Source organism: Anas platyrhynchos, chromosome 13, assembly GCF_047663525.1.
Source record: "Anas platyrhynchos isolate ZD024472 breed Pekin duck chromosome 13, IASCAAS_PekinDuck_T2T, whole genome shotgun sequence".
In the NCBI taxonomy this organism is placed as follows: Eukaryota; Metazoa; Chordata; class Aves; order Anseriformes; family Anatidae; genus Anas; species Anas platyrhynchos.
In genome coordinates this window covers 20,636,911-20,649,585 of record NC_092599.1, presented here as the reverse complement: position 1 = coordinate 20,649,585, position 12,675 = coordinate 20,636,911, and the positions used below count along the sequence as shown (strand labels likewise).

Below are 12,675 nucleotides of genomic sequence, written 5' to 3'. Positions count from 1 at the left end.
TCAAAAACTTAACTACATGCATTACAGAACTAAGTTTAAAACAGATACCTCTGTATCAAACTATGTAACTTTTACTATTTTTTGAAATTCTTACTTCAAACCTCAAAAAAGTCCTATTAACACAAGGTTATGTCTTTACCGTAGTTCTGGCCGTGAGCTATGATTTCTGTGCATTCACCTACAAGTAAGAATGTATTCTTCTTGACCAAGGATTTATGACAACACCTAGGGGCATGTATGCACTAACTTTTCACAGAACAGAAATAAAGTTTTTAAATCTCAGTAGTGATTGAGTGCAGGTAATGATTTGTACATGGACAAGTCAGAGCAAATATTTACTGTAAAATTCTAAATTATCTTCCATAACTTCATTTGTTAATATATTAGTAGACATGATTGTTCTGTTAACAAATGCTTTTGCAAACTAAAAAACATACAACACCACCACATAGGCTGCATTCTCCCCATTGTAACTCACTAAAAGCAATCAAACTGCCCCACACAGAAGTAGCACTAAGTAAAGAACACGTACTGTTCCGTTTGCCTTCTTCATCAACCTCTTCATCATTCTCAGGGTCAATATCTTCTGCCTGTGTAATCCAGTCTAAATACCCCTTCAGATCTTCTTCGAGCTGTTGCTTTTCACGTAGCTTCTGAAAGTCCCCTCGGGCCTTGGCTTTTTCTCTTTCTTTGGAAAATTCTCTATCAAATTCAGATAAAGAAAAAAAAATGCTGATTGTCAAACTGCCAGGTATTTTGACCTAGGTCTTGACATTGCAGAATAACATACTGACATAGAAAATGAACTAAATCAACAACACAGAAGATTTGAGAGCTTCTTTGAAAATGAGACAGTGATGCAAAGAAGTCACAGCAAATCCCTATAAAACAACATCAAAACTTTCAGAACTGTTTTGATTTAGCTAAAAATTAAGCAATATTCTTAAACCTTCCCATACAGTCTATAAGCCACCACATGATCATGCACTCTTACAAGCAGGTTTAAAATCTGACTGGCACGAATAAAATAATATCAGAGAACTTAGTTATTTTCAGCGAAAAAGAAATGCCATCTTAACATACCTCCTCCTTTTCCAGCCATGGCTCATTAGCCATGGCTAACACACTTATTTCTGTGTATGGTTCAGAAAATTTCACTAACAAGCTTCCTCTTAATTATACCAGGCACAGACACCTCTGCTGTTTGAGATCTGGATGTTTTGCCCTTTTGCTCTCAGATAATAAAATCTAGAAATCATGTACTTACAGATCAGAATTGCATCCTTTTGCATAAACTGAATCTTCTGCCTGGTTCCCCCATCTAAATATACCTAATGTATTTGACTCTGATAGTTTAACTTGGTGATTTGACTAATTACCTACATTATCATGGAATGATCTTTAATATAATTAAGCAACACTTTGTGAGAAGGAGAGTGCATAAAATGACCCTGAGGTCTTTTCCAACCTGAACTACTCCACAAATCCATGATTCCCTCAATTATGCATTTCTCGAGACAACTATCATGTAAGTTCTTGCACCATGACATTTCATATACTGACATAATTAAAACACTCAGCACAGTAACAAAGGGTCCAAATGCATAACTCCCTTTGCCAGAGGGATCATACATTTTCTGATTTATCTGAGGATTGATATGTATAATTGGGGTAGGCAACCATCTTTTGAACTGTATCGTAACTATGTACTGATTCAGTATTTAAAATTAAGCTTCTCCTAGACTGTTATATTACAACGGGGCTGAAATTAAACCTAGGAAATGGCTACAGTAATTCCAAATACCATGGATTTGCAACCCCTTTATTTTTTGTGAACTTTTACTTTAAAATTTCCCCTAATTAACATATTCTCAAGGGGAAATTTATTGGAGCACTGAAGGTATCTTCTTTCAAATAGAAAAACATATTAGGAAGTTCCCAGATTCAAACAGGTAAGACTTGCAAAATATTTTAACAAGGTGAATACAATTAGCGGTATTATGGTTCCCTGAGAACAAAATATAGTAAAATAAAAGTCTCCTATTTTTTCAACATATTTCAGTTCAGTGACAGACATTACTTATCTGGAATTGCAAACATATAATCTGGTTTTGTTACTATTTTATTTGCAGTCTTCAAATATCTTCTAAATACTAACTTTCTGCTTTGCCATTAGTAATTTTAAGTTAAGCTCTTTACAAGCAATCATTCAGATATTTATTTTTCATTATTGTTATTATTATTTTTTTATGTTATGTTGCAGAAGCTCAAAGACTTTCCATTGCAAAACCTATGGGGCAGACACTACACCTTTTACAGTTTAGGTCTTAATTCAACAAAAAGTACATTTGGCACGTGGAGAAGATCATCCTGTTCTATCTGATGGCACCTTAATGAAGCTGAAGAATGCCGGTGCTTGCTTTGCATTTGCTACCCTTCATCTAACATCTACGGAAAAGATCCTTCAAAAACCCTTCTATTCGCAAAAATGCTTGTGACAGTGACAACACCTAGCAGCCCTATGAAGGATAACTGCTTTATTTAAAAAATAAAAACAGATTTTGTTTTGGTAGAAGATGTCAAAAGCCTGTAACATTATTATTTTTATTTTTTTTTGTATACAGAATACTGGGTTTAGGATTATCTCAAAGAGGCTGTCCATTACATCTGACTAGGGCAACATACTCATGACTCATTTCATAGGCAGTATACTTGGAAAAAAGAGCTACTGTAGCATACTGTGAAATCAGAAGTAATAACCTTTGTTAGCTTTTACTAAGTACTCTTGTTTTGTTCAATTAAGTCTTTTGGGTGTTTTTTATTAGAGTGAAGGATTTGTGATCTGTGTGGGTAAAGCAAAATGAAAGCTACTGCTATTATATGAAGAGAAAGAAGTCATTTTAAAATGAAACAGTTGGCAAGATTGCAACTTTGAACTGCACTTCACCCATGACTGAACCACCTTTTAACTTTGACTTCACATTACAATAGCAGCATGCAGAGAATTAAACACAGTTTTTATACACACAGCTAACTACGACCTTTCCCTTCAATACAGCACAGAATCCAGATATTGTCTTGGTTAAATGCTGCAGCAATTTATCAGTAGTATGCAGTGGTACTTAATTTCCATAATGTTTAAAAGATTTCCTTTTATTTTAAAAAACTGTTTGTAAGGAAATATAACACACCTGAGAAGACTGCATTTTCTTCAAAGGAGGGAGGAATCTGGATCTATGGTATTCTTTTCAATGACAGCCACAATGAAGTGACATCCCTCATATGAATGTATGTACACATTCCTTTTACTGAAATGCCTCATATAAGAGTGGAATTAAATGGAATTAGAAGTGTAATTAGTAATCTGTTAGCACAGAAAAAGTTCTTTTTTTTTCCAAGTAACAAGAAGTTAATTGAAAAGTTGATAGGGGTGAGGTGAAGGAGAGATGTTGGCTCTTTAAAACTGCTGACAAAGACATTTAGACAACAAGATATTTGGCTGTATAGATAGGTATAGATTGGTTGTTCTCCTGGAAGGAGGAATAAGACAGCTGCTTGTGTAGCATTTAATGGCTATGAAGAGTGTAGGCTAGGTCCAGGCAGAAAAAAAAAGTTTTTGGATATGTTGGCATCATTAGTCTAACTGTCATTAGGCCAATTAGGTCTAAATGTCATTCAGGCCATTCAATGGCCTGAACTGGCCTCCCTCACTGTGTTCAAGCCAGAACTCAGTCCAGAAGCCTACAAAGCTGACAGGCTTAGGAAGCTGTATGTTAATTGTGGTAATTGGACTTTATTTATTTACATGTACAAATATGTAAGCGTTTGTTTTCACAAATGCCTTTGCTAAGGGCTAATTTCAAAATATTTCATTCTTATTTGATAAAAATGACCTGGATCTGGTATGTGAAAGGGTAATTAGCGTTGTTTTGTTGTTGTTGTTCTTTGACTAACCTGACAAAAATTGCATTCAACGAGTTATGCTCTCATTCATAAGGGTTTCCCCCTAAAATATGATTTAAATCAGTCCACCCAAGTTGTTGTAAACTGAAAAATCCCAACAAGCTACTCTGATTTGGCACACCAGTATATGTGAAATGAAAATCTGGCAACAGGAGTGCTGCTCTATCTCCTGTCCATCACTTAGACAATGATGATAGGAAACAAACAATTGCCTTCCACCTCTAAGCATAAACCAGGACTAATTCTTGGCTGGCCATATTACAGACCTTTTGTGTCACTGCAAGTCTCTGCAGATAGAATGAGAGCAAGAATTCATCTCCTGCATCTCCTGTATGGAACATACTGCACACGGAGTCCAGTATGTGGAAAGCGCTGTGTGAATGCCATATGTAGAGCTGTTACCCAGACACCACAGACTCTTGTTTGTTCACAGAGAAGAGTCACACAAAAGCAAAAAGGTGTTCACAGGAGTACAGTGTTTGCCACAGCATAGGTTTCACACGGATGTAACCATACCAACCAACAAATTAGCAGAAGCAAATCAGAGAACTCCAACTGCTTAAAAAAAAAAAAAAAGCATGGACAGCAGCCCACAGCCAGGCCTATTGTGTAACCAGATGTAACAAGATATGAAAATAGGCGTGTGACATCACATCTTTAATTACTTGAGATTTTTTTTTATATTATTACTCCTCTTGTTAGAAATAATAACTCATATGCTGAACACTGCAGAATTATTTCTGCAGGAAATATGTATATTATATATGTATATATATCAATCAGGAATTTTGCTTGAGCAAGGAGAATTGATGTGGAAATGCAAACTATTAATACCTAGCTATATTTTTTTCTGTATAGCTGGCCAACAATTGAGAAAATGTACACTCAACAGCAAAAAGTTTATTTACACTGTGTCAAGGCCTGGATAGCATTATTATGCCAAAGAGTGCACATGAAGGTGATGGAATCAGCTGTGGGAACAGCAAGATTGGAAACAGTTTGATAGTGGTGGTAACGGACCAACAAAACTGAGATTGAATTTTTCAGACTAATTATATTTGCACTTTAAGATTGGCTCATTCTGTCCTGAGTAGAGACTTGTTTGGCTCACTATGTTGGATTTTTTAGAGGAAGAACTCATAGCATTGAGGGTAGGACCATTCCTCGTAGTGTGTTCACCCTACCATCATGATGAGCACTGTCAAAGCTTTTGGTCAATGGTTTGTTAACTGTGAGAAGCTCATTTCACAGGACCAACACCTAAAAAGACAGCGTGATGAGTTCTGACAAAATGGAAATAAAATCACTCCCGTTCATGCTCTTTTATTAAAGGATACTGGATTACTCCATAGTTTTTTATTGGTCTCTGTTTAGAGAAGTTGGTTAGAGTTACCACTGTATATAGCTGAAAGAATTTTCTAATTATTGTTGTGTATTCAATTGATCAACCAAGGATATTCCCTTTTCCTTTTGATTTTTTTAAATGTATTTATTTGTGTATTTGAGTTTTATTTTTACTAGCCACACAGCAATCAAAAGCAACCTGCTGAGATCTGGAGCTGAAGTTCCTTTCCTCTTTATTAATGTATATTGTGTGAGGGAGTTAAATTTTTATCTGTAAGTCTCCTTTTTCTATGAAGCTTTCCCTCTGATGTGAAAAAGAATGCTATCAAAACCAGTTCATTTCCCTTTTGCTGAAAGACTATGGATGACAGTTCACTGCTGTTTTCTATTTTGTGCATCATTATTCAAATTTCATCTTCTACATTTTTTTTCCATATATACTGTAGACAACAGTTCTTAGGTGTATAAGCTTCTCTGTGTGAACATATTTTGTATTATATGAATTGACAGATATTACCAGTGAGATTAGCATGGATAAGTACGTGCCCTTAGCTTTTAGAATCACTACATACATTGCAAATAATACTGTGGGAAAGAAATGGAAAAAAAAATAACATTCTCTTAGTAACCTGCAAGACTTACATGTAGGAGGATGTCAAAGCTTATGCTTTGGTGTCCTTTAGGAAAGCAATAAATTCAACTCAGAGAGATTTATTAAAGCGTGTTTGAAAGGTCTTATTTGTTTCCATGGCTACCCAATGAAATACTAATGCCTTGAGCAGAAGATGTCATCAGCAGAAACCATCCCCTAATGACAAGGAATATCTCAGGGAATAGATTATCATGCATCATTAAAAGCCATGACTCTTGATAAATAAATTACGAAGTTTTATCATTTATTATTTTCTCTGTTAATAGTAAAACAGTTGAATGCATGCTGAAATACTGGCATATTTATTTCAGCACACTTTTAAACAGACTTTCAGGGTTGATGAGTTCCTCTCAATTTCTGCCCTTTACTTTTTAAAGGTAGCCTCTAACTTTATAATGTCTAACTTAACTTTCTAGTTTCAGGTTTCTGTCTCTTGCACTGCTGGTCATGACACACTCAGGTCTTTTATCCTGGAATATTTGGAGGCCTGCCCTCAGGTCCCAGTTTCTGTCTGGTATTTCATGAGTTTGGAGAATACAGGTCCTGTTTATGCCAGATACACAAACTGTGTATAACAAAGCTACACATAAAAGCAGGCTCCTAAAGCAGTCCACCACCCTTTACAGAACTTGCATTGCTGAGCAGCTCCTCAGTTGCAATTTCTGTGCTATTTCATCAAGTGTCAAGTTGCCCTAAAGCTGCACTGCCCAGTCCTTGGATCATAACCAGAGGAATCTTTACAAAGGGGAAAAAAAAAAAAAAAAAGCGTACTCTGATATCTTTTGCAGACTGAAACACCACCATGCTGGTAGCTCAGAAGACACAGCAATCAAAATAGAGTGCACTTGTGTCATGACAATCCTGTGATTTCTAATTGCTAAAACAATTACTTGGAACCACATTGCAGCCTTACATTTCTAATGTGAACTGGCAAAATGCAGACCAGCCAATGAGAAAGAAAATTCACAGCTATCTGAAGAATGCATTTATTTGCAGCTTTTCAGACCTGCAACAAGTATTTTCATCTGGATTCCAAATTGGATATGAATTCAATCTCGCAACCTCATTATGAAAGATCAGGTAAAGGTTTGAGGTGGCCACCTAGATTCCCCTAACTAAATTCACCACTTTGAAAGGAATTCCCAACATGCCCACATTCTGAATCACAGTTCCAAACATTTCCAGACAACTTTCAGGAGCCAGATCTACCACCAGTTTTTCTTGTGTATTTAGGGAGGAGCTGTCTGTCAAGTCTGTTCTCAGGCCAGAGATAGTCTTCTTCAGAGCCCTCTGCTGGTGTTGCACCCGGAGCCAGCACTAGGACCCTTTTCTACAGCCACATCTATAGCTGTCTCCAAAAGCATTTCTAGAGCACTTGTCAGATTATGGAGTATGAAAAAGGCAGTATTTTGAAAAAGACAAAACTACCAAAATCAATTATATAATTAAGCCTATGAAATCTCTCCATCCTTGTTATTCAATTGACTAGAAAAAATCTCTATAGTCAACTTCCTTCCAAAATTTAAAATTTTTACCATATTTCCTACACACACATTACTTCTATTAATTTACATATCTGCTATTAATAGCACAAACTGAGTTTTTATGATTATTACCTTTAGCACGCAAAACTGACATGGATCACCAGTAAATACTCACCTTCAGAAAATGCTAGATGTAAAATAAAAGATCTTCGAAATCATCATTCTCATCCACTTGTACAGTATCTAAATACATCAAACATGCAGTGCACAAGAGCCAGTAGAGAAATACAAAGGGGCAGATGGTCACAGTGTAACAAAGGGATACAAAGAGAGTGAACGAATGTTTTAAAACTGCAAACAGATCAAACCAGCAGATTTAAATGGACACAGAAGAAGTTGATATTACAAGATATTAACACTTTCATACAGAAAAGTTGTATTAGGCATTCAGATTCCACTTCCAAAATCTGTATCCAAAGCCATGCTTTTCAAGTCAGTTGGCATCATTTTTGCATTCCCTGACTGGTTTAGTAAAATTTAATTTTGTTTGTAGACTTATAAGTGAACAAGTTTCATGCTATGGTTTGAAGAACATAAAACATAAAAGCTAACTCTTAAAAAAAAAAAAAGAAAGAAAGAAAGAATGAAAGAATGCAAGTGTTACTCATTCAATGCCTGGCTCAGGATGAAATATATATATAGCTTTTTGCTAATTAATACAAATACATCCAAAGGATGTACAGAGTGCCCCTAAGATTTAAGCAGACATGTCTAAATAGAAAATACATGGAAAATATTTGCTATTAAGTATAACGGAATTCATCAACCAAAATAAATCAGTGTAACAGTGCTACACACTAGCCTTTTTCACAGTTTCAAACAAGTATGCCAGGACATTTTCTTCACTTTTGTATCAGTTTGGTATAATAGATATCTTCTCCTTGCTCCTCTCCTTCTCAATGTCAATATTAGTGATATTCATACATCACAAATCTCAATCTATTTATATCATTTCCTTCAGCACGGAAATTGTGAACAACTGTAGTGCTAGGATTTCTCTTTCACATGTTTTGAGCAAACATTGATACAGGCAATCCATCAAGCACTCCGGACTTTTAAGTGATGCTGCAGTTAGTGACACCCCGGCAGAAAATAAGTTTAGGAATAATGAATGAATTTATAAATTTCAGGTGAGCTCATGTGACACTTACCACTGCCATTTAAGTTCACTGGAAATCAAAGGCAAGTGGGTAAGGACTCTAAAGAGCATTAGAGCTCTTAGGATCAAGAAATCAGTGGTGAATTCTTGTCTGTAGAACGGAACCCAAAGACAAAGGGACACCTTTTCCTCTATATTGTTACAGTGGCTATAGAACAACTTCATATTCCAGCAAAATTTCCTCAACAAAGCTGTCTCATTACAACAGAATAAAGGAAAAGCTGCTGAAAGAGTACCAACACTGATGCCAACAAAGTAGATATTAAAGATATCTGAGTCACAAATATAAGAGAATATAAGAGGGGTACAATAAAAAATACAATGATTTATCTGACTTACCCAACAAATTTTTACTAGCTTTGAAAAACTACCTTATTTAAATGTACAAATCATGCAGGAAAAAAAAAAAAAAAGCTAACACATCATAATGTTGCAAGCCTTATAAAATATTTTGACTGTACTAAATCAAATAAAAAACTTAGCTGTGTAAATCTCTGAATTTCCTTGGCTTCAGTGGAAGAAATGAAAAGGTGTATCAACACACCAAATCTGGCATTACTTTCTCCCCTACTTATTAAAAATATATAAAATTATATATATATTAAAATAATTGATAATAAATATAAAAATTATTATCATAATAATAAATAATAAAATAAAATTTAATATATATATTGGGATTATATAAAATTAAAAAAAAAAAAGAAACCAATAGCACTTTGTTTGAGTCAAGCAAGGGAAAAGGGAAATAATAATTAACTGTTCCCATAGCACACCTTCACACAACGGGAAGAAAACTAATTGCTGCTTATGACTTTCTTAAGGGCCAGTGAAAGGAACTGTGGAAACCTAATGGCTTTAGTGGGAAGTCTGGTCACACAGCGACGTTAGGTAACAGTATCAAACAGAGAAATAAATCATACTCTCAGTTTTCTGTCTGTTGTTTTCTTTCTTATTTCTTATTTGACCAGCGTGGCTGTGATGCAAAAGCTAGGCCCTTAGTTTTGCAACATACTTGTCCCTGAAAAAAACAAAGCCTATATGATAGCATAAGTCAGCCACTACAGGGTGGGTCTTGGAAAGAAGAAATTAAATCAAAAAATCAGCAATGTGTTTTTAGCACACTACCTCTTTACTTTCAAACATCTGCTTTGTAAATTGATTCTGAAAGGAATGTAAAAACCATGCTTTCCACAGTTTCCTGTGTACAACAGTAATCTATCACAGATAAATGATTTTTAAAAACACATTGTAAAACCATTAAAACAAAAATGCCTTAGTAACATAATTATCACATTATCAATTGCAAATTGCTTCTGATTCCCTGATTTCCATGAATGTTCTATATATGACATCCTATAATTCCTTTCAAACCTAATACGCAGCACGGCAAAACTATAACATGGCTGCACACACACGCAGCCTGATGACACCATCAACTATAAGGCTGTGTTCAGTGCAAGACACATTTTTCTGCTGGGTAACAAAGATGGCACAGCTAGCCCAAGGCTGCCAAAACAGTATCATTTGTTGTGTAACTCGTAGCTAACATAAAAAATAATGTGTGTTATAATTGTATTTGGATTCAGATGCCAGCAGGACCTTTTCTTTCTTTATGAAAAAATATCTTGGGCTTTGTAAGAAGAAAACTTTGCAAACTGTTGCCATAAATTACAGTTTTAAACCACATCATACATCTAAAACTGATGACACTTTAGTCCTTAGCTGGAGTCTGGAATATACAGAGCAACAAAGTGCTGTGACAACCTCCCACTGACAACCATATTAACTTTATATTTGATTATTGATAAGAATATCAGATTGCTGCTGTGGGATGTCACAGCAGTACACACCTCAATGATACAGGAAGCATTAAACATTTTGTGTCATAGTACACTAGTCATACTCTTTCTATCAGACATATCTTCAAGTACCCCATTAAAATAAAATTTGCTACATGACTGGTAAATGCAAAGAACACTCCAATTACTTTATAGCTAGTTGAATAATAATAATAATAATAATAATAATAATAATAATAATAATAATAATAATAATTTTACAGAGAGACACTTGGCTATAATTATAGGGGAAAACGTTTGTACAAGTGTCACCCATCTCTGTGTGAGAAATGTTTCTCCCTGCTGAACTATTAGAGAATGAGAAGTTTGGTGCCTCATCTAAAAGATACTTTTGGCAAGCATGGTGAACGTGATGTCAGACAGATACAGGCACTAGGATCACACTTTAGTCAAGAGAGCAAACACTGGTAGGATGACATAAGAATCTTAAGTGCATGCAGAAAAGCCATTGCTGAGAAGCTTGAGTAAATGCAGAGGCCATCTTACAAGTAACAGTAGCATACACAATGTTAACTCAACTGCTTACCCACTAAGTACACCAAGAACCAGGTTAAGTACGAAAAATGAGCCAAGGATGATAAGACTAACAAAATAGATCCATGGCCATTCACATCCTATTGCATCATTTACCTGTAAAATGCAAGGAAATAAGTTATGATTCTGTCATTCATTAAACAGCAGAGTCCTTTTTTGCAGCTGCCAGATCACGTAGGTGTTAACACTGAAAGTTTAGGGCTTATTCAGTTCTTAAAAGCAAGAAACTTTTGTTTAATTTATTTACTTACCCAAATTATATTGCAAATGTGATGCTGCAGAAGCTGAATTAAAATAACATATTTAAATAGGTGCGGGAGAATTTTTAGTTCTTCTCATACTTTTGCCACAAATATGGACATATATATATATATACTGGTATGTCTGAATTCTGATTTTTTATTTGGTATTTTGTATGAAAGCTACAGAAAACTCCTTCTGTTCAAAATTAGAAGAGGAAAAATAGAAATTTAATTAAAAAAAATAAAATGTCATTGCAACTGAAGTCTCACCTGTATAAGATAACCTGTGTGTTCATGGCAACTGAATTAAGGACTCTGCCTTCATGATGAAAAAGGTGTATGCTTACCCGCTCAATACACCAAGAACAAGATTTAGTACGAAAAATGACCCAAAGATGACGAGACTGACAAAATACACCCATGGCAATTCAAATCCCATAGCATCATTCATCTGCAAGAAATAAGATGATCTTATAGAGTAGATCACTATAGTAATAGCAATGAAGAATCAGAGAAACAGAACTTAATCATTCAGATGAGACAGCATTCTATGCATTCCTGCAGCAATTATCAAAGGAGAATAATGTAAGAAAAAAGGCACTGGCCACATCAACTTGCAGTCATAATACGTATTCTAGGAAAAAGTACTGAGTGAACCTAGCCTTCAGATCAAAAATACTATCAAACATACAAATAGAGCACTATAACATTAATAGCATTAATTCTTTAATACCTAAAACAGTAAATTTCAGATCTCACTAAATTAAAAGATGTTTACAAAGTGCATTGAAATACTAGGATTTTTAATTCATATATATCCTAACTACATGAATGATCCTTTGAGAAAGTAAACAGTAACATGTATCTCAGCAGGACAAGCAATATTATTTTTTTCTGCAAAATTGAATTTCAGTACTTTTTCCCTGAAATACTACAGCTGGATGCAGTCAGATACTTGAAAAAACATGAACACTTTTATGAAAATTAAAACCTGAAATCAAATTTTAAAACATAGCAGAAACATGGAAATATTCCAGAAACAATGAGGTTGAAGTTACTGAACTTCAGACAGACTATTTATAGGTACACACAAATTTTTCTACAAATCTATCTTTTCCATTGTTATTTTTAGCAATCCTATGAGATGGATTCAAGAAACATATCCAGGGAAAACTAAGAACTGTTCAGAAAATAAAAGATACTTTAAAACACAAGAAAATAGTTATTTTATCTATCATTCAGGTGTAAAGAGACATTAAGTTATAAAAAAGCAATTCTGACTTGGAGCTTCTTGGAAATTTCTCTTATGGGAGAAGAATTATTCTGGCTTTTTTGTTTATACTGACAGGTTTGCACTATGTTCTTCTTGAGATGC

At 34.8% G+C, this 12,675-nt stretch overlaps 1 protein-coding gene across 13 annotated transcripts in view; it reads right to left on the bottom strand.

Moving 5' to 3' along the window:
* CACNA1D (calcium voltage-gated channel subunit alpha1 D) overlaps positions 1 to 12,675 on the bottom strand; it is a 194,409-nt gene that overhangs the window by 92,373 nt on the left and 89,361 nt on the right. For 10 of the 13 annotated variants that reach the window (XM_072044121.1, XM_072044113.1, XM_072044112.1 and 7 more), the window contains exons 8-9: positions 11,051 to 11,154; positions 533 to 702 (exon numbers count right to left, since the gene is read on the bottom strand). In XM_072044121.1, the coding sequence (XP_071900222.1) occupies positions 533 to 702; positions 11,051 to 11,154 (274 nt within the window). Of the gene's footprint in view, positions 1 to 532; positions 703 to 11,050; positions 11,155 to 11,647; positions 11,752 to 12,675 lie in introns of all 13 variants that reach the window. The other 3 variants (XM_072044111.1, XM_072044119.1, XM_072044122.1) reach the window with 1 other exon arrangement.